This window comes from Numenius arquata, chromosome Z (genome assembly GCF_964106895.1).
Source record: "Numenius arquata chromosome Z, bNumArq3.hap1.1, whole genome shotgun sequence".
NCBI lineage: Eukaryota > Metazoa > Chordata > Aves > Charadriiformes > Scolopacidae > Numenius > Numenius arquata.
The window spans coordinates 4,188,444-4,214,833 of record NC_133616.1 but is presented as its reverse complement, the minus strand read 5'-3'; the positions used below and the strand labels follow the sequence as shown (position 1 = coordinate 4,214,833).

At 47.2% G+C, this 26,390-nt stretch overlaps 2 protein-coding genes across 2 annotated transcripts in view; one reads left to right on the top strand and one right to left on the bottom strand.

Annotated features, from left to right (window-relative positions):
- The window catches only part of ARK2C (arkadia (RNF111) C-terminal like ring finger ubiquitin ligase 2C), a 49,054-nt gene extending 40,581 nt beyond the window's left edge, over positions 1-8,473 (top strand). Inside the window, exons 4-8 of the mRNA XM_074166691.1 lie at positions 3,175-3,304; positions 4,297-4,401; positions 5,121-5,216; positions 6,380-6,486; positions 7,676-8,473. Coding sequence (XP_074022792.1) covers positions 3,175-3,304; positions 4,297-4,401; positions 5,121-5,216; positions 6,380-6,486; positions 7,676-7,793 — 556 coding nt within the window. The 3' untranslated portion in view covers positions 7,794-8,473. The remainder of the gene's footprint in view (positions 1-3,174; positions 3,305-4,296; positions 4,402-5,120; positions 5,217-6,379; positions 6,487-7,675) is intronic.
- Positions 8,474-18,220: 9,747 nt separating this feature from the next.
- LOXHD1 (lipoxygenase homology PLAT domains 1) overlaps positions 18,221-26,390 on the bottom strand; it is an 85,194-nt gene continuing 77,024 nt past the window's right edge. The window contains exons 23-26 of the mRNA XM_074165997.1: positions 24,301-24,471; positions 23,049-23,187; positions 21,376-21,537; positions 18,221-18,701 (exon numbers count right to left, since the gene is read on the bottom strand). Of these exons, the coding sequence (XP_074022098.1) occupies positions 18,221-18,701; positions 21,376-21,537; positions 23,049-23,187; positions 24,301-24,471 (953 nt within the window). The remainder of the gene's footprint in view (positions 18,702-21,375; positions 21,538-23,048; positions 23,188-24,300; positions 24,472-26,390) is intronic.

Below are 26,390 nucleotides of genomic sequence, written 5' to 3'. Positions count from 1 at the left end.
CCACCAGGCATTCAAAAAAAAGTAGCCACAACTTTTTCTGTGGTCTAAATTTGGGAGCACGGTGCAGCCCTGCCCTGCAGGGTGTCATGAATGAATTGATAGTGGTTAATCATTCTCCCACTGTAGAGTTCGATACCTTGGAAAAGCTGAGCAGAGAATTGATCGTTTCATTTTCGGAGCCAGTTTTGAGCTCTTGGCGTAGAAAACAAGGTACTGGGCCCTACTCGGAAGAATAAGAAAATAAAAGCATACTTCAGAGTAGCTGCCTTTTAGCTGAGCAAAGTCCATTCTGTGCACTGAATGGAAAAAATAGCATGTGAACATGTAATTAGAGACAATCACAATGTGTATGCACAAGGGGACCGAAATAAAATGTCACAGGAAATCTTAATTATGGCATTTCCTAACATCTGAGCGCTCCGCTCTGCAAATGGAGAGCCCTTTTAACACAGGGGGAATGTGTTCCCCCTCCGGGGTAATAACATGCAACCTAAGACATGGCCAGATCCTTCTTCCATTTTCTTCTCAGGTGTTCCCATTACTGGCACCACCGTGAGCTGAATTTGGCCAGGATGACATTGTTCAGATTGGTTTGCGAAGCGGTTCACGTACCATCTGGAAAGAGCCATTCTTTCTGCCTCTCTTTCAGTGCAGAGTGTTTAATTATAATAATTAGAAGGATCTAATAAAACATCGCTTTGTGTTCCCCTCCTCCTTCCTCCTTTCCCCCCCCAGTGTTGCTCCATCACCTTATAAAAACCGAAGGAGTGAGGATGACAGAAATCATATACTGTGTGTATATATTTGGGTGACTCACTTCCCCTTGGGGCAGACGTACAGTTTTGCCCAGTGACAGATATAAAAACTTTCCTCTAATGTGTTACTACCCCATGAGAAGCAGTGGTGCTGGCTCGGAGGTGGGTAGGTGGTGGGCACTGTCGTGGGAAACAGGGGTGGAAGGAAGTTCTGAAGGTGCTCAGTCATCACGGACAACCCAACCTCAAGTAAAATCTTCTGGTGAAGAAGGAATAAACTCCCCTTTGGCTCCTTAAATCATCTTCTGCACATGCGCTTAGTGACCATCATCCAACCTGTTATCTGGGTCCTTACTTGTCACTTTTTGGTTGCTGGTGGCCCATGTACGATAGGCCTCATAGCTCTTGAACCTCACATCTGAGCATCAAGGTGCTGTACAGTTGTCCATGTAGCACAGGCTGGAAGGTGATGGTTGGTTTTGGTTTTCTGCAGCTAATGTGCTCTGCTTATTCACCCCTAAACCCTGAGTAAACACTGTTCCGTGCAGTGTTCTGCTTTGTGTCCTTCTGTAGGCCCACAGCATTGCCTCAGGAGCCTCAATATCTGATTTTCAGGCTCTAGATGCACTGGTGCACAAACAGTTCTGCAGTGTTGTTATTGCAATTACTCATGCAAGTTAGCAATGGCCTTTCGTCTTTGCGAGATCTCTTTGGTCCTTGATCTCAAAGCACTTTATGGATCATTACCTCTGTTTCGTAGACAGGGAATAAGGGAAGGCAGGGATGAAACGGTCAAGGTCATGCATCAGACCAGTGGCAGGGCTGGGAATGGACCCAAAGCCTCCTGATTTCCTGTCGAGCCTTCCATCCACCTGGGATCAGTCTGCAGCAATTGGATAAATATGCAAAACTGTGACATGGGACCTGGAAAATGCCCAGTCCTGTGGATTCTCACCCTGGTTGTGTTCCTGCCAGTTGCCTGCTGGGTTTTATCCTCTGCCAGGTTTTGTCCGTCTAGCACATGGCTAGCACTGGACCAGCAAAGACAGTCCCTCCCTTTGCTTCAACAGGGTGTCCTATAAGGGGGTTCTAGAGCACTGGAGCTGCTGCCTGGGTCACCGGCTGTTCTGGGTAAAGGATTCCTGCATTTATTGTCCCCTCACGTCCGTTCTCTGCTGTTGGGACAAAGCAGTTTCACAGCTGCTGGAGGACACGTCTGGGTTGCTCCCAACCAGCCGTGGCGCTGGCTGCTGCTGTCCCCCGCACAGGGGAAGAAGGGAACTTCAAGGCTGGAATGGGAAGCCACCCCTTGTGCTCTAATTAGCTTAGCTTTGGCAAATGTGAAGACAAGGGTTATTAGAGCGCCAGCTTTTGTAATTATGATAAAGTGAGCGACGTTCAAAGCACTTGTTTGCTGAGAGACTCTTTGGCTGGAGAGACGAGGGATCAGCTAAATGGATTATAGATGGAGATGCTGCCTCAGGTCTCCTCTGGTCCCCTCCACACGGCGTGGGAATGGGGTTGCAGTTTGTCTCTGAGTGCTGGATTGGGCAGGGCTGTGGCGTTTGCCAGGATCGTGGTGACGCCAAGTCCTGGGATTGAGCTGGATTGTTTTTCTGGAGGGACAAAGTGCCCAAACGCACCAGCTCTGTTCACCTGGGTCAGGTTGCCTGTGGGCAAGTGGGACCAGCAGGGACGTCCTGCTTCATTGACATTGGCCCGCTGGCCATGTGACACCATTTCCTACAGCAGTCCCATCCAGAAATGTCTTAAAACCTTTACGTTTTCTGCACAAATGGCAGTTCTGGAGTTACCTAAGGCTGGGTTCAAGCGAAGTGCAGTCTCCCTTGTCACCCCAAGTCCTACCATGACCTGGGCTGGGAGACCTCCAGGGAGAGCACAAGCATTTCAAGAACCCCCAGATGGTGCCTAGCTGGCTCCTAGCAACTACCCAGAGTCGTTTGTCAGTGTGTCCCCTGAGTAATTTGTTGTATTCCTGCAAAATATTCAAGGCCAAATGTAATTGTTTTGTGCAGTGATGGCAGCACAGGGAGGACCTGGTCTGGCTGGGTGGAGTTATCAAGCCTGGGGATCAATTGGAGCCACCCAAATCCTCTTGCTCTGAAGTCTGCAGGTTGTGTCTCTGCAGCTTTTGACCCTGGCTCACACAAATGCTAACTGGCATAGAAACAACCCTTCTGTCCTTCGTGCTGGCTGGGTGGGAGATTGTCCACATTGGAGAAAACTCCCTTCCAAGAAGCAGCATCACCCCAGGTTGAGGGATGGGGGCTGAGGGACCCACATCAGCCTGGAGCCCACCAGTGGAAGTTGCCCTGTGAGCATGATCTGACTTACTGTAAGCCATGCAATAAAAACCCTGCAGTCAACACCATACATATCTTCATCCTCATGCCCGCAGGGACCTCAGTGTGGATGCGGGACTGACTCATGCCCAGTTCCAGGTCCGGCCGGTCCCTCAGCCCTATCAGCATTACTTAGCTACACCTCGGATGCACCATTTCCCCAGAAGCACATCCTCGACACAGATGGTAAGTGAAACACTTTTACCGAGAAATGTTTTATGCATTGTCTGCCAGAAGGCAGTCAAAATAAAGGCTGCTATCTTTCTATCACCTGTCTTCTGCGAATCCCACTTATCTCCGGCCGTGGGAGGGAGTGTCTGAAAGGATAATGTTGCATCATTGCACTCTGGATTAGAGAAAGGAAAAGAAAAGCTCAGCTGCTCTGGAAGGATTCGGTCCACCGCTTGCAGCACCACACTCACAAGCTTGTCTGCAAAACCTGGACAGAATGTGAGAGACTCAGCAGTCATTGCTAATAATATTATTAATACCTGAACAAATTGTGGGGTCCCTGCGTGAAGAAGTGTTGGCAGGAAGTGACTCAGCCCTGAGGACCATCCCTCATCACATCATTGTGCTCTACATCAGCCTTGATGCCATCCGTAAAGGTTTTTCATGACCTTTTGCAGAGGTGGAGATGGGGTTTGAGGAGAAGACAGGCTGACTGGGGTCATTCACCAGCCCTTCCCCAAGCAGGGCACTGTGTTTGGAGCACAGCCATGCAGAGCACTGCTAATGCCTAAAGCATCCTCAGAAACCTCACCAGGGCGTTTTTGTCTTGTGCCCATAGCCAGACCCTGACACCAGCGTACTACAGTGAGGCTTAAAGCAATCAAAGCTTGGATGAAGAGAAATCCACCCACTTAAAAATAAATAAAATCTCTTTTTAAGCCAATCCATGTTGGGATTTTGGAACTGTGATGTTATAGCAACAGGAATTATTATAACAGATAGTTTATTCAGAAGAAGTGCGTGTTTTTAGTTATCATTTATAGAAGATCTATTTAATAAAATCTTTTTGTTGTTGTTGTTGTTATTATTAGAAGTCTTCCATGGGGGAAGGTGTGAGTGTGCTCTTTCATTTTGTATTTTTAAAGCACTAAATTTAAATAGGGGTACACGAGGGATTTCTATATGCAAGTACGTGTGGCTTTATTTCTCTCCCTCACTTCTTGCAGGTTGTTCACGAAATCAGAAATTACCCTTATCCTCAGCTTCAGCTACTTGCTCTTCAGGGACTGAACCCAAGCAGGCACACGTCCGCCGTGCGGGAGAGCTATGAAGTACGTCTCTCGGGGACGGGAATTATTATTAAATTTTTAAGTGCTGGGAATCTGTGAAAGCTCTAGCATAAACTTTTAAGACTGTTGGGTGGCATGGCAGTTGCACTGAGTCTTTCAGAAATTTTAATAATAACTGGGAGGCGAAGGGATTGAGGGGGTTTGGTAAAGGATGGTTTGCTCCAGGGTGCCTGCGTCTGGATCGGGTTGACTCTGGCTCCCTTCGTGTCTGTGAACAAAGTGCTCCAGTTCTACGGGGTTTTGTTTCCTGGCCTGTCAAACGGAGCTCAAATTTCACTCTGATTTCTGAACTATTGGATATACAGCTCTCTGCTCTCTGCTTTGAACCCTTAGTTATTGGTCCAAGAGCCCGGGCTTAGGTCCATCATCAAAGCATGACTGATTTGATGATGTGATGAGGCACTGGCCCAGGTTGACCAGAGAAGCTGTGGCTGCCCCATCCCTGGAGGTGTTCAAGGCCAGGTTGGAGGGGGCTTTGAGCAACCTGGTCTGGTGGGAGGTGTCCCTGCCCATGGCAGGGGGGTTGGAACTGGATGGTCTTTAAGGTCCCTTCCAACCCAAACCTTCCTATGATTTATGACTTGGTTTTGATGAACATTTCCACTGAGGAAAGAGCAGGAGGGAGCCTTAGTCCCCAGCAGGTAGGGTGGGCTGGTCAGACGTTGTGCCCCAGGAACAGTGTTGATGGTGCTTTGCCATAGGAGCTGCTGCAGCTGGAAGACAGGCTGGGCAGCGTGAGCCGGGGTGCCGTCCAGAACACCATCGAGAGGTTCACCTTCCCCCACAAGTACAAGAAGGTGAGCACTGCAAAACTGCGGCATGGCTGTCAGCCCATCTCAGTTGGCCAAGGGTTGTGGGCACAGAGCGGACAGAAGGAAGGAGTTTGGTGGGTCGTAATCCTCAGGGCTGTCAAACCAGCACCATCAATATTCCCCAAAAGAGGGGAGGAATGTAAAATCCAGAATTGGTGCTGTAATATCTTGTGGGGCTCCTGGGATGAAGCGGTGGTGTAGCTCAGCTGGCTGTTTCTCACTTCTAGGCTAGGAAGCTGCGGGCCAAATTTTCAAAAGGGTCTCAGCCTTCTCCCACCCAGCGGGTGCAATTTCCCCCCTGTCCGCACCTGGTAAGAAAGTGCACACAACAAGGGGGCTTCGTGCATGCAAACCCACCCCATTCTGCATGGAAGCGGTGCTGCCCGCGTGCCCTGCCGTGAGGGCACTGGCTCCGTGGCTTGGGGGAGCTTGTCCTCCCCTCGTTTTGCAAGAGGTGTCTGCTCTGTTGGAGTTCATCTCCTGCCTGTAAGAAAATGGGTGCCACTTTTTGGGGTCTTGCTAAATAGAAAATGGGAAAAGTGCTTGTTTGCACTGTAATTTCACACGTTGGTTGTTCCCAGCTGGGCAGTAACAAGCAGGGACATGGGGCATTGCCCAAGTTGGAAGTGAGTCAACTCCTGCTGTGCATCTCCTTTGACCGCATCTGCAGTGGACCCAGAAAAATGATATCAACAGGAACAGATGTGAGAGGAGGAGAGAAAATAGGAGAGCTGACAGACTAAGCACTGCCCCATGGAGCAGTGTGGGTCTGGGCCAGTAGCCAAGATACCATAGGGCACAGTGGTTGCCCTTCCTGGCTGTGCTGGCCCCACGTTCTTTGGGGTCTCTAGGAGAAGCCTCCAGAAAAGGAGACAATCCCCACTGCAAGGAGGATGAAGGAGGTGGTGGGGGGCTGTGTCAGGGCAGCAGAGGATAGACTGTTCCTTGAGGCACTACCACCAGCCCTAGGAGGAGATGGGCCAACCAGCAACATGTTGGTGGCTACTTTGGCTGGGCTGGTTTCCTCAAGCTGGAGGATCTGGCTGATAGATGAAGCTCTTATTATTTACCTTCTCGCAACTACCCAGGTTTGGGAGAGCACTAGAAAGTCAAGTCCTAACCAAATTATCTCTGTAACCTTGCTGCAGAGAAGACCGCAGGAGGGCAAAGCTGAGCAAGAGGATGGAGAGGAGTCGGACACCGACGAGAAATGCACAATCTGTCTGTCCATGCTTGAAGATGGAGAAGATGTGAGGTATGATCTTTCCATCTCCTCTTCTGCCTCTTGATGCCATCTGAGTTGTGTTTATTGGAATTAATGCCACCATCTGCTGGTGGGTTTGTCCCTGTTCTTGTCCTGACAAACGCACTTGGGCTGTTGCAGGGTCTGGGAAATCAAACGCTGTTTAGATGGATATTGGTATTGGCTGTGGGTGGGAAGAGCTCTGCAGCAGCAGGAGAGCCAGGTTTTTATAGTATCTCCTGGGTTTATATCACCTGCTTCAAGGCCGTGCCAACGGGCCAGGTGGCAAGTGTCAGAGAAGAATGGGTCCCAGGCCTCAGACAGCCATCTGGAGCTCGGGGACATCAATGTCTGAACTTGACAGATGACCAAAGTATGATAAAATGAGCTTGGATGTGAAGACCAGGGGAGTTTGGCTTATGGCCAGGACGGAGCTGCTTTGTTGCAGAATAAGTGAGATTACTCCACCAGCATGGTCACAGGGAGCCATCCTGAGCCAACAACAAAGCCCCAGTTATCCCTCACAGACGGCCTCAGGCTCTTGGCTGGGTCAAATCTGTGCTTGTGACAGAGGATGGGGACAAGCAATTGCAAGGGGCTAAGCTACCAGGGCTGAAGGAGCTGCAGGTGCGCAGTGCAGTTGCACTTGGTCCACTCCTCACCCTTTAATTGCCTTAAACCATCAAAAAACCCCTTTGATCCTCTTGCTGTAGGTCTTTGTGGTTCAGGGTCCCTCTGGCTCACAAGGGTGAATGAAGAGATGACAAAGGTGATGTAGTTGAAAAGCAACCACATTCCCTGGGGCACACCAGACACCCCACCATGGGCACACCATGGGAACGGTGGGGACCCACCTGACTGTTAATGAGCTGCAATGATGAAGAACCAAGAGGCTTTAGAGTATAACCTAATAATCCTGAAAGGTTAAAAAGCAACAGCCAGGGTGATAAATAACTGGAACAACTCAAGTTAGGAGGGTGTGGGTTTTTTTAAAATGCTTTTAGCCAAGAAGGACACTGTCTCTGACCTGCTGCCCTATGTGAGCTGGTGTGGCTGGGGAAGGCTGTAGGACCTAGGCAGCACTGGTGTCACTACATTGGTGCTTTTTCACGTTTGAAGAAACCCTGGCTGCTGCTTTCTGGTTCTTCTTGGTCCCCTGGACCTCCTCCATCCTAACAGGGCGGTGCTTCTCTCTCTGCAGGCGGTTGCCCTGTATGCATCTCTTCCACCAAGTGTGCGTGGACCAGTGGCTGGCCACCAGCAAGAAGTGCCCAATCTGCAGGGTGGACATTGAAACACAGCTTGGCTCGGACAGCTGAAAGGACTGGCTGGACACACCATTTTCCTTACCAGGTCGTATGGCCATAAACCCTTGCAGCAAAATTTTTGCCTTCTGAGCCATTTGATTGAGAGGAAAAGTCTGCAGGCACGTTAGTGAGGAGGAGGAGGAGAAGGATGAGTTGGTGGTACAATATCTAGCAGTAGGAGATATTGCACATACGCAGGATACGGGCCCGGTGAAAGGGAGCTGGCATTCCCGGAGCTCAGAGACCCCGTGCTGCAGAAGATTTAGTGTTGAACATGAAGGAACTAGTTGTGGTAGTCTGGCCTGTCAATCCTGCATCTCATGAGGATTGTATATATACCTCTCGAATATGTAGAAACATGTTAGGGGTCCTTTAGCTATTTCTATGGATGGCAGCTGGAGCATGTTAGCTTAAGAAATGTTGTGTTTGATGCCCTACTCATCTTGTGGTGGACATGTTGCTGTTACCTAATTTGCACCAAATATTTTTTCATGGATTCCTTATTTTGGTGCCTGATTAATACATTACAGAAGGGGAATAAAGACGTCAAGCTTTCCCACCCTTGCGGGGGAGAGGGGAAGAGGCGAAAAAAGCAAAATCCTGTTTACAGTCAGAAGGGTTGCGCTCTTTGCCTCAGCCGCGTGTGCTTCCTTTCCTTGCGTTTACAGTGTGTTGCAAATCTAGAGAAGCTTAAAAACAAAACAAAACAAACAAACAAAAAAAAAAACCCAAAAAAATAAAAATGGGGAATGGAATGAATGAAGCAATAGGGAGAAGCTTCGTTCCTGCTTATCTGCTGGTGCTGGACGCTTTCTGTAGGGGCACAATATTGGAATAGATGCTGTTTCTTTGCTTTCTGTACCTTAACGAAGTCGCTTGGCGTATTGAAATCTAAGGAAGGGCTGTCTTCATGATTGCCACTGTCCGTGACGCTTTCTCCTGTGAGCCGTGAGGCTGGTTGGCATCAGCATCCGCTGCCAGCGCTGGTCTAAAATGATGGTGAGCAGAGTCGGCGCCCATAGCTGTGTTTTGGGGTATAATAACGCCCGGAGAGGTGCGGAGAAATGCACGCCGCCAACTCCTCTCCTGTGCAAAACCATCTCTGATGAACAGGAGGGGAGAAAACTCAATGCTCTCAAGGCATTGCTGAGGCCACAAGCATTTTGGCTTGTGGGGGGAAGGCAGGTTGGAAGGGGGGTTTGCTTCTCTCTGGGTTGTGGCCCTGCCTCAAAGCATGGGCACCTGCACTCCCCCATGTGTGTGTGGATGCACGTTTCAGGCCGTATCCGTGCGGAGAATGGTGTGGTTGTTGGGAGGAAACCTAATTGCATTAACCCTCAAAATGGAATTAGGAGATAGTCCCCGAAGGAGAGAGCAGTTGCCATCCAAGCTCCCCCTGAAATAAAGACCTCAGCACACCAACCGTAGGGACCGAGCTGAAGACCCTCTGGAGAACCGGCATTCACAACCAAAAACCTTTGTTTTCTTTCTTTTTTCTTTTTTTAAATACTTTTTTTTTTTTTTTTTTTGGATACTAGGAAAGCAAAAGAAAGATGCCGAGGAGCAAGAGCAATTAGTCAGGAACTTTATATATTGAAAATGTTGGTGTGGCGGGCATGATTTCTGGCTCCCCTGAGCATCTGTTTTGCTGGAGCCAAGCGATGCTCCTCAAGTAAGAACAATCATAAATTACCATTGGAGCGATCATGGGATTCCCATGAGCTGTAATTGGAAAACATCAACTTCAGAGGCACCCCAGAGGTTTTTTTATTCCTAGCTGGAGAGGGGAGAGAAAGAGGGGAGCCCTGTTGGGTACAAGGGTGCGGGAGCCCCTCTCTCACTGTGCCCATGCAGGTAGGAGGGAATTGAGGAGGACACACGGTGGCATATAAGGAAGATAAAAGGAGGAAATCTTTTACAATGAGGTTGGTAAGACACTGGCCCAGGTTACCCAGAGAGGTGGTAGATGCCCCATCCCTGGAAACATTCAAGGTCAGGTTGGACAGGGCTTTGAGCAACCTCTCCTAGTTGAAGATGTCACTGCTCATGACAGGTGGTTTGGACTAGATGACCTTTAAAGGTCCCTTCCAACCCAAACTATTCTATGATTTGATGATTCTATGATATATTTGCCACCCAGTGCAAGTGATGGCTTCTTGGGGGACATGGTGATCCCAGCCCTGATGTCCATGAGTCAAGGAGTGGTCCATCAATACCTATGGGGCTTGCTCCAGCAGCAGCAGATTGAAGCAGCATTAAAAATAATACTAATAATACTAATAATATGGACAAGCAAAGCAAGGCTTTGCTGGTAAAATACACTGTAAGCTGGTCTGGTCTGTCCAGGCGTGAGCTGGGGATGAAATGGGGAGGAACGGGGCAATTGGGACCCTGGCCCGGCAGGGAGGGATGGAGGAGCGCTTCCAAACCGCGTGTTTTCTTAAAGCCTATGCGAAAGTATTACTATTTGCCTAATGAACAAGCACAGTTTTTAAAAAAAAAAAAAAAAAAAAAGCAAAACAAAACAAAAAAACCTTGGTGAAGAAAAGCACCAAACTCCCGTGGTCTCGTGTGAATGATTGATCCCGAGGTGCGTGCGAATTTACAGCGTCTGGAGTTGCATCGGTGTGTCAGGTTCCTTTGCGTTTAAATAATTTGTACGAGTAGGTTGCGATAATAGGGTGAGTCTAAAAAAAAAAAACAAACCCGAAACAAACAACGAAAAATCTCTAGGAACAAAACATTGATAGTTTACAGGGTTTTGTGAGTTTAAATGCCTTATATTTAACAATCATAATTTATGACTAACTTGTAGATATTGTGGGTTCTTATTTAATTATTTTTATAGTTGTTTTTTGCATTTTTAATTATAATTTATTTATTTAGAAATTAATACTAATTTTTTTTATTACTCCTATTACCTCATTTTTGCATTGTTTCTGGGAATGGAATGCTTTGCATGCATCGGTACTTTAAAAAAAAAAATTAAACATGGGATGTGGGGGGTAATGCTTATCTTGTCAAAAAAAAAAAAAAAAGAGAAAAAAATCAGGGTGTGTGATTACAAACTGTATTACTGTGGTGCTGTTACCTTGGATACATTCCATAAAAATGCAAACCTTTGATTCTGTATGCTGTGACATAGTGGAAAAACTGCAATATAGTGACTGTGTTTAGCACATATATATATGAATATTATTTGCACTCATAATCAAACTCTGGTGATCCTTTCACCTGCGTCCTGGCGCATTGAAGGCGGTTAACGGCCCTCTGCCAAACCAAAACGTTTCAGTCGATTCCTGCCCTGTCCCCGTTGCTGCTGGTGATGCTCCTGCTCTTGCTGCACGTTACCCTGCAATAACACCCGACGGGCCCCTGCTACAAGGCTGTGCTTGGGGACAGTGCATGTATTCATCACAAGACTCTGCAAATTTGCTTCAAAAGCCGAGGAAGGAAGCCCCAGGTGTGGTGGTTCTGTCCAATTTTTGGTGCCTGTCGGTGCTCAGTCTGGCTCTTTTCACCACCCTCTGTGGGGAGGATGAAGGGACCGATCGAGCCTGAGCTTGAAGGCAACAAAACGGAGGGATTTGATGCAATTTTTAAGGGTTGAGCTCTGGTCTAGATGAGAAACGCTGGGATGGACGCCGCAGCGATTCAGCATTCCTTTGTAACGCCTGGCCATGAGCATTTTCATAACCCAGCTGTGAATCATGCCTGGAGCAGAAGACCTCAACGCTGATCTTCTTGATCAGTGGGTTTCATTCCCCCTCTGTTAAGGGGGAAACCTCAACTTGGAGTTTTTTAATCCACTGTAGAACTGGGACCTGCACTGGAGCCCTCCTGTCCCCAAGGAGGGGACCAGCCCTGAGCTGGCGTCCTGCTCCTGCAGCGGTGACCAAGCATCTCCATCCCCATCCCCATCCCCAGCTGCGCCACTCTCGCAATGCGCTGCCCTTCCCCAAAAGGCTCCTGAATATCAAGTGCTCGAGCCTCGCAAGAGGGTTAGAGCACCCTTGATAATACTTTAAGCTTTAAGCCATAACCACTCTTGGTCAGCGCAGATGCTCGGCCGTGGATGGACAGAAGTGGGGTTTGATGCACGTGCTCAGCCAGTCTTTCCTCCGTCCCCCCCCCGCCCCAAAAAGGCTTTGGATGCAAGTCTCTTTTGGGTTAGAAAGGCACAAAATGGCTGTATCTTACTATTTTTCTCTCTGTCCCTTCAGGGTGCTGCTCTGCTTTGTTGACTTTGCCTTACCCTAGGTTGAAAACCTGTCTGTGATGTTTTCTTTTTTTTTTTATCCCTTTGCTGTTCCATAACACTCCTCCCCTGTAGCCTGGAGCTGCTGTTTTAAGCCATGCAGGGACAGGGGTCGGTTGTTTCCCTCCCCAGCAAAGACACTGCAAAAGGGATGAGTAGAACAAGGGGTGAGCGAGAAAAAAAACCCTCTCCTTTAATGACTCGGGCTGGTGAAAGGATCACCCACATTTTTGTACTCCTACTGCTGTTCTGTTGTGCTGTGCAACATTTTGCTACATAGACTATTTTATAGAAGAAAGCTAGAAAAATATTTATTATTAATATTAAAGCAATAGTGCATTGAAGAAATGAAAAGACATTAGAAATTGTGTAAATGCTTAGATTCACTTTTGGTGGATTTTTTGTACTTTATTTATAACTAATAAAAAAACCTGCATTGCTAACTATAAACCTGTGCCACACAGAAGTCACCTGGCAGGGCAATCTCCTGGTCTTTATTTACCGCTCGTTCCTTGTTTCTTTGGGTTGGAGTCAATTCTTCTTTCGCTGCTTATACGTGTGCAGTTCGATGTGCAAAAGAGAGGCTGCTGGGGTGTAAAATCCTCTGCCCAGCTGGTTTGCAGGGGCTGTTGGTGCTCGAGCTCCACGGCAGCAGCGAGGTGAGGCTCTCCACACCGGGCACACCACCGTGCGGGATGTCCTGTGGCACTAGTTGTGTGATTAGGTATCAAAATCTCTTTCTGGAACCAGGCTGGAAACTGTTAAAGAGAGATTTCTCCTCTAAACACAGCCCCCAGTGCCTATAGAATATCTCTAGCAAGTCCTGCAGAGATACCAAGAGATCCTCTATCCTCCTAGTGGAGAAGCATCTTCCTCTCAGTAGGTGTCCTGTTTAGTAGCTAAAGAAGGAGAAACATATTAAAAGAAAAAAAAAAAAAATCTTCCAAACTAATACAGATTTCAAGGTATTTTCAATCCTTTTGTTACCTGTTGGAGAATCAAATGGGCCATATACCCAACTTTGCACCCTGCACAGCTCATTTCGTAGGTTCTCCTGCACTTTTATTTTTTTCCCACATTTTTGAATGGTGCCAGTCTCTCCTCCTACCCACTCCTGATGTGGCTGTTCCTCCTCACACGTTCCATGTTGAAAGGCTGAGACCAGTCCCCAGCTTTGACTGTGTGATGAGACTAAATAAGCCCTGGAGACAGGCGTCTGCTGATCGTAGAGATTTGTTTCCCGTGGCTGAGGGGAACTGCCGGCTCCTCCAGCATCCAGCAAAGGCTGCGTAAGGGATGCACCACATTCAGGCAACACGAAGTTCCCATTTTAGGAAGCTTTAACAAATTAAAAAAACAGGTTAAAAACAACCCGCTGGTCCAGCTAGGGAAAATCCTCGGTTGCTCGCCGAGATCTTGCTGATGTCCTTCAAGAGGACATGAGATGTCCTTTGAGAAGAGTTGCTTTGAGATGGCAATCGGTTTCGCTTCAAAAGCTGCCGCAGCAAACACGCCACCGCGATCTGATAACAGCCCTGCCGAGAGAATGGCGAGCGGTAACCGGTGGCTGCGCTGGGGAGGGAGAGGGGTGTTGTGGCCATTAAGGTATCACAGCACCAGCCAACATGTCTTTATTCAAGTCTTTATTCACTGCGAGCATCTGCTCTCGCAGCAGCTGCCCCGGGGTCGGAAAGCTTAGCCCTTATTTGTGTTCCATGGTATCTAAATCCTCAGCTGGCCCACAGGTTGCCACTCAGAGCTGTAAAACCCCATCAGTAAACATCTTGTGGTGGTGGTGGTGGTTTTAAATAGAGCTTTTTTCTATGTCAAAATGGACCTCTACACATAGCGAAGGGGCGGGGGAGATCATAAGAGGGATACTTCACAGCCCTCAGTTATTCTGCCTCCGTGCACATAAGGTAAGGGTAGGTAGATGATGCTATCAAAAACATTTCAAAACAATTTCATAGAGTGTTCTGCAGCAAGAGACAACCAGTCCCTCTTAGCATCTGATGTCGCAAAGGACTCCTTGGTTAGACTTGTTTTTACTGGCAGCGCCCAAGTGCTTTTTTGTAAACACAGCACTTCCATCAGGCTCCCAAAATGATGGGGAAACGATAGGATAGCCTGGTTTTGCAGCCTCCTGCTGAGTGCCACCCATCCCTGTCCTTTGCTCCTGCTTCTCATCTACATTAATGTTTATTGAACAAAGGTATGTGCATTAAAACCCCACCAGTTAAGAGCAAAAAAAGAAGGTAGAGGGTGGTCGGGGGAGCAGCAGCTGTGCATCCACCACCTTTAGGAAGGTGATTGTGCCCCTGTACTCAGCACTGGTGAGGCCACACCTCGAGTATTGTGTCCAGTTTTGGGCACCTCAATCCAAGAGAGATATGGAGGTGCTGGAGCGAGTGCAGAGGAGGGCAACGAAGCTGGTGAAGGGCCTGGAAAACAAATCCTATGAAGAGCGGTTGAAGGAGCTGGGACTGTTTAGTATGAGGAAGAGGAGGCTGAGGGGAGACCTCATCACTCTCTACAACTACTTGAAAGGACACTGTAGAGAGGTTGGTGCTGGTCTCTTCGCACAGGTAATTAATGACAGAACGAGAGAGAATGGCTTCAAGCTCCAACAGGGTAGGTTTAGACTGAACATTAGGAAAGCATTTTTCACAGAAAGGGTGGTCGGGCATTGGAACAGGCTGCCCAGGGAGGTGGTTGAGTCACCATCCTTGGATGTGTTTAGATGTGGTGTTGGGGGATATGGTATAGAGGAGAACTTTGTAGTGTAGGGTAGATGGTTGGACTCGATGATCCCAAGGGTCTCTTCCAACCTGGATTATTCTATGATTCTATGATTCTATGATCTGCCCAACATACAACTTTGGGATACTCTGCTCCATTGCCTGACCCCTGCAAGAGGCACAGCACCAGGACAATCTTGGCTTTTCTCCTCCCCAGTTCTCCACTTGGCCAAGAATATCTTGGTTTCAGCAGCTTAATGCAAATCCAGCCCTTGGAAAAACTCCACTCTTGCCTTATTACTTCTGTAGCATTAGTTGTTGTAGCAACAGAAGGACTCCCCAGAGCCAGGGTGGAGTTGAGTTTTGCACAAACAAGGGGCATTTTTGAAGTCTTCAGAAGAAAAAAACAGAGTTTTTTTCATGCTTTGCCAAAGTTGCCTTCCTGGGAAGCAGTGAGGCTGTTGACCCCATATTGGAAAACTCCCTCTCAGGTCTTTTTAGGGCAGCATTGCCTGGTGTTCAGCAGAGCTCTTGGGTTGAACATGCCCACCCAGGGATGGCAGGTGGACTTGACAGCAACCCAGCTATCTGCAATCCCATCTCTCACCTACGCAGTCATTTGGTGACTCTGAAGATGTTCACTCTTGCCTCAGCAGGACCTCAGTCCATGGCTGCAGGTACTTGCTACATGTGATTACTCCCAGATGCGAGCACATAGAACCATAGGATGAGGGGTAAGGGTCTTAAACTGAAGGAGGAGAGATTGAGATGAGATCTCAGAAAGAAATGCTTCACTGTGAGGGTGGTGAGACCCTGGCCCAGGTTGCCCAGAGAAGCTGTGGCTGCCCCATCCCTGGAGGTGTTCAAGGCCAGGTTGGAGGGGGCTTTGAGCAACCTGGTCTGGTGGGAGGTGTCCCTGTCCGTGGCAGGGGGGTTGGAACATGATGATCTTTAAGGTCTCTTCCAACTCAAACCACTCTACGATTCTATGATCTCATCAAGGAAGCTAAGGATTTCTCTTTCCTCTTTGTCCCACACAGAGATTGGGTGGGGATTGGGAGATGCCCTGCTGCTCCCAAGGGCTGGAAGCATGGAGCAGTACAGGTTCCACATGCATCACAGTCAATTTTCTCAGGGGCTTGAAGGGGTTAAACTGTAAACCCAGCATCTCTGGCATCTCCACACCAAGTGGGCGCTGACTGGAGCCAACTAGAAATGCTGGGACTATGTTATTTTAATGGGAAAAACTCCTATTTCACTGCATCACACATTTGCCTAAAAATGGGACAACTCTATTGACAGGGAGGTCTTTTCATAGCTCTGGCACACCAGGGTAGGAAGGAAAGCGGAGAGATCAAAAGCCTGATCTTTTTTTTTTTGTTTGTTTCAAAGCACCCGCTGGGGAACCGCTGCTGTGCGATGTCACTGTATAAGCGCAGCAAAAGCAAATGCTCCAGACTCTGCTTGTGGGAACCCCTTGGCTGTCCAGGGAGCCAGAGCATCCTCCCAGAAGGGTCCCAGGAATGCAATATGCCTGCTGACCCCAGCACCCACCTTCAGCCCTCCTGAGGTCTGTTCTGCTCCTCCTGTTAGCTCCCAGCCCTGGCTTGGTCCTTGCTGAGGGGTTGGTAGCACCAGCCTGCAGCAAGGAGGGAGAATGCAGCCAGTAAAGGCTGCTATTATTATTCCTATCAGTGAGTACTTGATCATTTATGAGGTTTATTACTGGGCTCATTTAAGCAACTTTCACTGCTCCAAAACCATAAAGGTTTCTGAAATTAATTAGTCTGAGCTATTATTTGTGAGCTGGGACAGACAGCCCTGAATAAGCTCAAGTCACTTTGGTGGTGCTTGCTGTGGAAAATGAAGATGCAGTACTTCCCTGATGGGGCTTTGGTGGGATGCAGTAGCTTTCAGATATCCAGGAGCAATCAACAGCACCTGCTATACATCCCTAACTCCTGTCTCAGCATCACTAGCCTTTGCTGGGGCCTCCTTTGCCCATGACCAGGCAGGGGTTCAGCAGTGGGACAGTCCTGTCTTATGGCCAGGTGCATCCAGGTCATGGAACCATAGAACAGTTTGGGTTGGAAGGAACCTTAAAGATCATCATGTTCTAATCCCAATGACATGGGCAGGGACATCTCCCACCAGACCAGGTTACTCAAAGCCCCATCCAATCTGGTCTTGTCATGTCCCAGCAGAAGGATCTGAAGCATTATCCCCTACCCAGGGACTGCTGGGCTGGGTGGGCTAGGTGGGTTTAACCCAGTCTTGACCCCTGTTCACACAAAGTGCTTGTTTAAAACCAGCTTCTGGGAGGAGGAACAACCTCTCTTAGGACACAAGTGAGCCAGGAGGAAGGTTGTCTTCTCACAGGGACTCAGACACCCCCCTTCCTCCTCCAAAGGATGTGTCCTGCTGCTTTGCTTCCTGGGGAGGGAGATGGGACTCCAGAAGTAGTGATTTGTAAACAGCCTTTCTTGTTGGTACCTTTAGAGATGTGAGTAGCTGGGAAGAGCTCATCTACAGGAGCACTGGTCCTTGTTGCGGCTGGGAAATCCCTTCTCCACCACAGAAAAAAAAAAACCAAAACAAAACAGAGCAGCAATCCTTACTAAAAGAAGAAAAAATAAAATTAATGGCAGCTGTTCTGAAACAGAGTTGGTTTTCAGGCCATATAGGGCAAGATTATCCTGAGACAGCTTTGAATATCATTAGCACAGCTTCCTTCCACTGGAATTATCTGGTAGGTCTTTTGTTCCAGCTGTCGCAACTGTAGATCTCAGCTCCGGGCAGACCTAGAGGAATTCAGCCCGAGAGCTCGGTCCGGCCTGGGTGGGAATACACACAAGTGGCAAACAGCCCCCAGATCCCACCCCATGAAACCTGGCTGGGTGGATAACGGGTCCTTCCCAACCTCCCCATAGAAAGCCCTGCTGTGCCCACAGCTTTCAGCGTGGTGCCTTCTGGAGGCGGAATGTGTGTGTACGGACATGCAGCGTTCACAGTTGGCAGAAGTGGGAAAAACTGGGATCTCCAAGCTCAATTTTCTTAAATATATTGGCTCAATTCCTTTGTCCTCTTTACTCATCTAAAACAGGGAGGAGCCCATCAGTGGTGGAGGCCAGGGGGTTTTCCCAGCCCTGGCAAGGAAAGGTGCTGAAAGCAGAAGCTGTTAAAGGCCAGTTTGTGAATCTGCTGCTTGTGGCTTTTAATCACAAATAAGCGAGAAAGGTATTTATTTCATTCACAATTTTATATGTGCTTTAAAAAAAGCTGTATTACTTGTACAAAATGTTAACCCAGGGAACACATCTTGCTACTAAAAATCTCTCCATACAAAAGGCAGTGTTTTAAAATGTAAAATGCAATATAAAACAGCATAATGAGAAAAATGCCCATGCAGAAGGGACGGGAACCCTCCTGCAGCCCTGCCTTCCTCAGTACCTAGGAAAAAGCTCCCTCCAGATTAACCCATCGCCCCGGTTTTCATCCAACCACTTCCCACAGGGAAATATGGTGGTCACACCAGTCGCCGAGTTGGTGATCTCCACCCGCTCCACCAGCCAGCCTGGCGCCAGACCACTGTTGTCGTGCTCAATCCGGACTTTTTTCAGCTCCCCCATGTCCAGCGTTTCCAGGTAAAACCTGTTGGTTTTGCCCCGCTCAAAGAGGTTCCTGAACTTCTGCTTCAACGCCCGCTTTCCTGAGTCCCCATTCAAGCCGAAGATGGTGATGAACACGTTGGCGTCGGTCCCTGCGCCCTTTTCAAAGCCTGTGACCACGATGGTCTCATATTTGACTGGCACCAAGCTCCGGGCTTTGCTGGCAAAGCTCTCGGTGACCTTGGCACACTCGAAGACTTTGTAGTCCCGTCTCTTGTAACGCAGAGGGATTTTCACGTTGCACCTGAAATAATATCTGCCAAAGGGAAAATTAGCAGCGTGTTAATGGTGTGGATGGCCACTTTATTGGCTCCCATTTCCTGGAAGTGTTCAAGGCCAGACTGGATGGGGCTTTGAGCAACCTGCTCTAGTGGGAGGTGTCCCTGCCCATGGCAGGGGAGTAGAACTAGATGATCTTTAAGGTCCCTTCCAACTCAAACCATTGTATGATTCTAAGTGTTATGGACATTGCTACTAAATTGCCCAATATTAATGCTGTTTCAGTACTTTTCCATGTATGTATTAGCACTACAGTTTCTCTCTAGAAAGGTGGCCGTGACTGAACATTGCAACTGCAACGGAACACCACAAAGTCTCCCTAGACAGCCCCAGACACCCTGCTCATGGGAGGGTTGTTGTGGGGCACTTGTCACCTCTTTTGCCTGGGACATGGCATGTCCATTTACAGACCCACCAAAGCAGGACCAGCAATCAGTCCTGCAGCCCAGAGCTGCTGAGTTTAGCTGGTCTGTGATCAGGATCTCACCCTTTAAGGGAGCCCAGCAATTGTACTCGCTGCTGGTATAGTAGAGGTTGGGCTAGGATATAGAGAACAGGAAAGACGGGAGGAGGAGGTTTAAATTCCCCCCCTTTCCTCATCTGGATCACTCAGTGCATCCTTAGCAGGCAACAAAAAAATAAAAAATAATTGAGCACAGAACTGATAGACACCAGATGCTGAAAGCCCTTGGCTCGGCAGTGCTGCCTGTGGGGATGTGCAGGGAGCACATCCATAAATTACCGCCTACCTGGCAGCTGGCCCGAGGCTGGAGCACTCTGCTTTTAATGATGTATTTCATTTCCAATGATGCAGATCATTTCCAAATGAGGGTTTTTTTTCCCCCTCTCCCTCCTTCCCTCCCCCTTCACCAAACTGCAGCAGGTCTTCCTGGAGGGAGTGTAGCCGGATTGCAGTGCGTGCGCGTAAAATAAACACCTGGAGGAAGGCTTTGCTGCGATTCCAGCAGCGCTTCCAGCACTTTTGACATTTTTCTGCAGCCAAAGTAAAGCACTGCTCTCTCTGGAAAAAAGCCTTGTAAATGAGAAATTCTGGTGGGACCAAAATTTTAGGCTCAGGGACAGAAAAAAACTGCATAAGGGTAGGGTGGAGGGGTTGCCCAATTCTGCAGTTTTATTTCCTGGGCTACGTAATATCTCATGGTATGGAGTTATAATGAGCATGCCAGCCTTCAAGAGGGTCAAGAAGAAAAAAAAAGATGACCTTTCTAGCCCTGGGATTTCAACAAAAAGCTTCTAAATACAGCCCTTTCACATACTAAGATATACTATTAAAAGGCAAAAATCCCAGTATAATTCAAAACTATTGCTGCAGCAATCTCATAAATCTTTTAATTTGGTTTTTGCCTTGACTGGGTGAGGTTTTTTGGATGTCTGGGATGGGGAATACCTGAAGTGAGAGCTTGCTCTCAGGGTGTAGTCTGCTCCAGTTGATGGGTTGCAGAGCAAACACCGCCATGAAGCGTTGCATCTGCAGAGCCGGAGCCCTGCTTCAGTGCAACAACAGGCCTCAGGCTTTACTGGTATCTCCTGGCTGCCCTCTTTAATTTAATTCACCTTTAAAAAATCTGGGGCTTTATGAGAAGATCTCTGGCCCCTTCAAAACATACCACTTCAGCAGTTTCAGCACGCTCCCGATGAGTTTAGTGCATGGATTTGATTGCACAGCTGGACTTTAAGGGTTCCAGGTTTTTCCCCACCAGGGGAAAAAGAGCATGTTTTAGTATGTAATTGACTGAGTTTTCATTCAGCAAATATTATTGTGGCTCTTCTGCTGGCTGATTAATTTGCTAGGAGAGACTCTTAGCTTCTAAAAAAACCAACCACTTCAAGGATTTCTTCTTAAACACTCAATTGTCTCAGTTGGAACAAACTCCTTATAGTTAAATCCTTTAACAGCAATGGAAATATCATGGAGAAAAAAAAGAAATCCACAATTAAGTTGTAGATATTTTCTCTGAAGAGCAGTTTGTTCCGCAAATGGATGATCTTCTCCAGTTCCTGCCTAGTCCCTGTGCTATCTGCTCGCTGAGTCGTGAAGGTCACCCCTTCCAAAGATGGGGCTCAGACCCAAGCCTGTAGGACCTGATGTGCTCAGGTTTTCATTTTGGCCACGGCTGATTTCAATCACATTCAAACCAGAGCAGCTGAGCTGCATGACTGCAACCATTCCGTTGGCCTTTTGGACCACACCAGAAGGATCTCTCATCCAAACTGGTCTGAATCAGAGGTTCAGGTTTTGTCTTACTCTCAACTTGTTTCTGGGAGCTCTTTTTACAAGACTTAGCTGCAGAGCATCCTACAAAACCCTTAAATTTCAGTCAGTCTAAGTATTTTCCATAAGCGGAGGCATTTATTTGTCATAGCTGCAAGATTCACACAAACCAATTTGTTTATAAACTTATCAGAACGTGCAAATTCCCTCTCTAACAACTCAAAAATTGCACAGGCGAGGCAGGCAGGGACATTCTGTACCCCACACACCAAACAGCTTGTCCTTAGCTTTCAGAAAGGGATTGAGATTTGGTAAGCTTACTTCTGAAGCCCAAAATGCTTCAGGAGGACACATGTGGAGCTGCTCAGCTTCCCTGTGCCCTCCTGGAGTGTATCCTTGCAGGTGTGAAGGCACTTACTTGTTGCAAAGCTCCATCTCCGTCACGATAATCTCTTGGACGTGCCAGAAGACATCAGCTTTCGCAGATGACTTCTTCCCATCTTTTGGGCAGTGACCAACGCAGATGGCTGCGATATCCCCAACATTCTTTGAAGAAAACTGAAACGTGTCTGTTGCTCCCCTATGGGAAACAGGGAGCAGTTTCAGTGAGCATCTTGAAGGCTGGCAGTGACTTGTCTCATACGGACATTAAGTAATTTGCACATGGCTACAGAAGATAGAAGATAAGCCTTCATTTAAAGTCATTTGACTTAACCTACAATAATTCATCACAAAGTAGAATTTCCATATTTAAATTTAGTATTTTCTCTGATTAAGGATGACACTAAATTGTTGACACTAGGACTTTCCAGGATAAACTTGAGCTGTTCCACACACAAAATCAATTTGCCTCATTATAGATAAAGCTAAAGAATGACTAATTTCCCCTCTGGCACTTACTCATTCATCCCTGACATATACTGTATCTGTTACCCATCTAGCCATCATAGCTGTTTTAAATTTGCTAGTTCAGCCACCCTTCCTGAAGCTCGGCTTGGAAACAGTTTAGAGAAACAATAGGTCTCTGTCAAACCCTTGGCTGGCTCCCTGTCATGTCTTCTGCATATCTGTTAGGTTTTTCTCCTTGGATTGGTCCTTTTTCCAACCTGCCTCCAAGGAGTGTCCCTGCCCAGGGCAGGGGGGTTGGAACTCAGTGATCTTTAAGGTCCCTTTCAACTATAACCATTCTATGATTCTGTGATTTTATGATGGACTAATGCTCTGGAGAATGATGTCTTTAACTCCACTGTAGGCACCATCAGTTGAAGGTCAGGAGGGAGCTCCTCCCAATCTTTCACGTTTCATACATCTCAGCTATTCATACTAGAGTCCACATGAGCTGTCATTTCACCTTCCTTTACAGAGCCACAAGAAAAACCTTTCCCCTCTACAAAGCAACAGAGCATCAGCAGCATCCATGACTTTGAAGAGGTTCCCATCTCCTAAGGACGTGCTGTGTCCTTAAACAAAGTGGAAAACTTATCTCACATCTTGGAGGACTTTGGTCCCAACATGGGAGAAGGAATCTGCCCCACGATACATAGATGCGCCTCCAGCCTGTCTGTGCATGAGACTGATGTTCAGCTTTCCTCACGCAAGAGTGATCTTTCAGCCTTACCTCCCCGTCCCCCCCCCAGATTCATCTGGAAAGTCAAATCTGAGCAGCTCTGACAACATTTAGCCTCCAACTATTTTTACTTTCTCTCTGATTCCCACTGCCAGTGAGATGCTGTAAAAGGAACTAAAAACACCTCCAGCTTCCTTCTGTTCCTCCCAGCTCAAAAATACATAGCCTCCCCCGGGGCTCACCCGAAGCCCATTTGTATGTACTAACACAAAAGAACACACACATGTGTATCATCTACATTTCCTTTTACCAAATGGATTTTTCTTATAATTTTTTAAACCTGTCTGCTCATCAGAAACTAATTTTACATCTTCCTTTTACTCCCAATGAGGAGCCATTAGGCCTTTTGGAAGGGGGATGAGAAACAACATGGCACAAACACAACTCTGTAGACTGTCCTGAAGAAGAGGTGAAGACACACAGCTGGTGGGGAGTCCCTCTAGCCCACCATCCAGTCCCACTACCTTTCAAATCTCCTTTTCTTGGAGGAGTTTTCCATAAGAAATTCTTTCGAGCGGCCCATCTTTCCTTCTAAGATGATCCAGATGTTTTCCTTTGTTTCTGCATCCTCTCTGTCGCTTGTTACTGTGACAATCTCATAGGCTTTAGAGCATAATTAACACACGTGTTAAACAGAAAAGGAAGAGCAGATGGCCAGAAAAATCTCTTCATTTGGCTGTCACTTTGCTTAAAAGCTCTCTTCCTAATATTTATCACAGCACACAAGAAAGCATTTGCAAAATAAGGACAGAAACACACTGAAATCTGTAGGACTTTTGACTTCTGTGTGCTTTGGATTTCACGCAGGGATATAGAGTGCGTGAAAAATATGAGTGCTGCTCGATCAGCTAGCAAGAGGAGAGGGAGCTGCTCTTGAACAAGCTGCGTCCACCTCCCTGCTGTGCTAAGCACTCCCTTTTTAACACAGCTCAAATCCTACAGTTTTTGTGCCACCGTTCCTAACAGGGATATTGAGGGTATCCATGTAGCCCACAGGATGTACTCAGATGCTACAGTGGCATGAAAGTACCCAAAATGTCAACCACAAAACTGGTTTTTTTTTTTGCAGGGGCAGAGTGAAATCACACAGAAAAAACGTGATTGTTGACTCTCCAGGACTCTCTTGAAGAAGAGCACTGCGATGCAGGAGTTCTTGAGGCGCACTTTGCATATCATCAGTGCAGTTAAACAACCCTTGCTCACCGCATTAGACACTGGTGTAATTACCTTGGACTCGGTGGAATTACCCAGAGCAGACCTGGGGCTACGGCGTGTTAAGCTCAGCCATCATGTGCAGCTGGGATACTGGAGCTAGTAGCCCAGAACATGTTAAGGAGGAAGCTGGAGCAATGTTACTTACAAAGCTTTAAGGATTGAACTTATTTTCCACCTCAAAGACTCAAGCCCATTATTTCTAATGAGACCATAACCGTGTGTCCTTATGGCTTACTGCTGGATTGAACCGCTGCAGATGGGCTCTTCTTAAGTTTTTACCCAGAATGAGATCTTTTTCTTCCTCATAAATCCTGATTTGTTGCTTTCTTATCACAGCATTGCACTTTTGAACTAAAAAGTGCCTTAAGTAATTTAACCCTTAAAGGCTGCAAATACAAGCACCTATTACATGGGAACCCTTAGTGGAGTAGTGTATAGGAGATGTGGCCCTATGGCCTCTGAGGTCCCTCAGCAAATGCCACAAGTCAACTCTAAACTTACAGGTCCTTTCCTTCAGTTCCAGGATGTCATTATTGGCACAAGCCAGTTCCCTTATGAGCTGCCCATCTTCTTCACCTTTAGCCAGCCAGCGATCACACTGGAAGCGAAATGTCTTGTCCATGGCGGAGTCCGTAACGTCAATATATTCCAAGTGCCAACCTGGTGCGATTCCTAGCAAAACAATAAAATAAAAAAGGTTTTTATATTTTCACATAGCTTGGGTAAGAAGGTGAGATACCTCTCCTCAGGAGTACCTTGCTGATACTAGAAATTATCTATATTTTCTTCAGATAATGTCACCAGTGAACACGACATTGTTCTGATACCAAAATCAATGATGACTTGCTCTAGACCATAATCTGACCCCTTTTCTAGAGTCAGGCCATGCTTTTGAGGGAGTCTAGATTTTGACCAGATATAAGGATGTTGGAGGGTGGTCCAAGATAAGCCAGATTTCAAGCTCTCTGGGCAAGGGGCCATCTCTTGTCCTTGCCCAACACTTCACACAAGATGGGGCTTCTGCAATACCAGTAGCAGCAACAGTGAGTAGGGAGAACCGGGGCTGGAGTGTCCTTCCCAGCACGCCAACACTGGAACTGTCTCACGGAGAGGAACTACTGTGTCTTAGGGACAACAAACCCTTGCTATTAAACAATCTCTAGCTATTAAAAAAGACACAGCAGTTTGTGCATGGTTTGTGGGGGTCCCTTCACATCTCGGGAGTGCTAGTTGACCACAAGCTGTAGGGTGTAGTGCCTTTCTCTGAGGCCCCCAAACCCTTCATATTTGGATTTGAAGGTCAGAAGGTAGATTGCAACTTTTTCCTTTGACCCTGCCAGCAAGGAAATTACCCATGTCATCCTGATCTTGCCAAGCAAACACGATGAATTCACTAATGTTGTAACTGGACATGAACATAGGACAGACTAAAGGATGGATGCTGTGGCAGAGACCACCAAATCACCTAACATGCCTTTGGGCCTTCTGAGGAGTCATAGCTTCATAGCTTCCTTTTAGTTTTCTACTTCTTTTTTTTTGTTTGTTTTTTGGTTTTTTTTTTTGTTTTTTTTTGTTTTTTTTTTGTTTTCCCCAGTGGAAAAGTAACTTGAAAATGAAGAAAAGGGCATTTGGGAACATTTTCTTGACTTCTTTGTTGAAATAGAAGAAACCTTTGTTCAGCTTGGGTGGACAGAAAGTTCTGACAGTTCTACTTACAAGTCCTGTTATTAGTCAGACAGAGAAAGGTTATGTTCATCATGAAAGATCTCTGCTGACTTATTATTTACATCCCAGAGACACTAAACAGCTCTTACGATTCCAAGAGCTCGCTACCATATGCCTACTTCCATAGTTTGCAAATATTAATCTTCTGTAGCCCTGAAAAGGAAACGATGGCACCTTTTCAAGTTATGTCAACATGTCACCCTCTCCTGTGGACTGCGATCCCTCCACACCATGTGTTGGCAGTTGTCTACCAGCCTCATAGCCCTTCCTGTGTTGTACTTTGGCTTCCTGAACCTTCTTCAGGCTAGGAAATCACCTCAACCAAAGACACCACTTGCACCTTAAATTCCAATTTACAGGGCACAAAACTGCAAAATCATTGTGGCTGGAAGACACCTCTGGAGACCCTCTAGTCCAATCCCCTGCTTAGAACAAGGTTAACTAAAGCACGTTGCTCAGGGCTGTGTCCAGTCAGGCTTTGATTAACTCCAAGGATGCAGACTCTAGAACCTCTCTGGGCAACCTGTGCAGGTGTTTGATTACCTCTGCAAAGAAAAAAGCTTTTTTCTTATATTTAGATAGAATTTCCTCTATTTCAATTTGTGCCTGTTGTCTCTTGTCCTGTCACTGGACATTGCTGAGAAGAGTTCATCTTCTTTACTTCACCCATCAGATACCCGTACACATCAAGAAAATCCCCCTGATCTTTGTCTTCTCCAAGTTGAACAGTCCCAGCTCCCTCAGCTGCTCCTCATACAACAGATGCTCTAACTCCTTAATCATCTTTGTGGCCCTTCTGCAGTACCTTCATGTCTCTCCTGAACTGGGAGGACAGAACCATGTGCCAGTGACAAGACCTGTGCAAA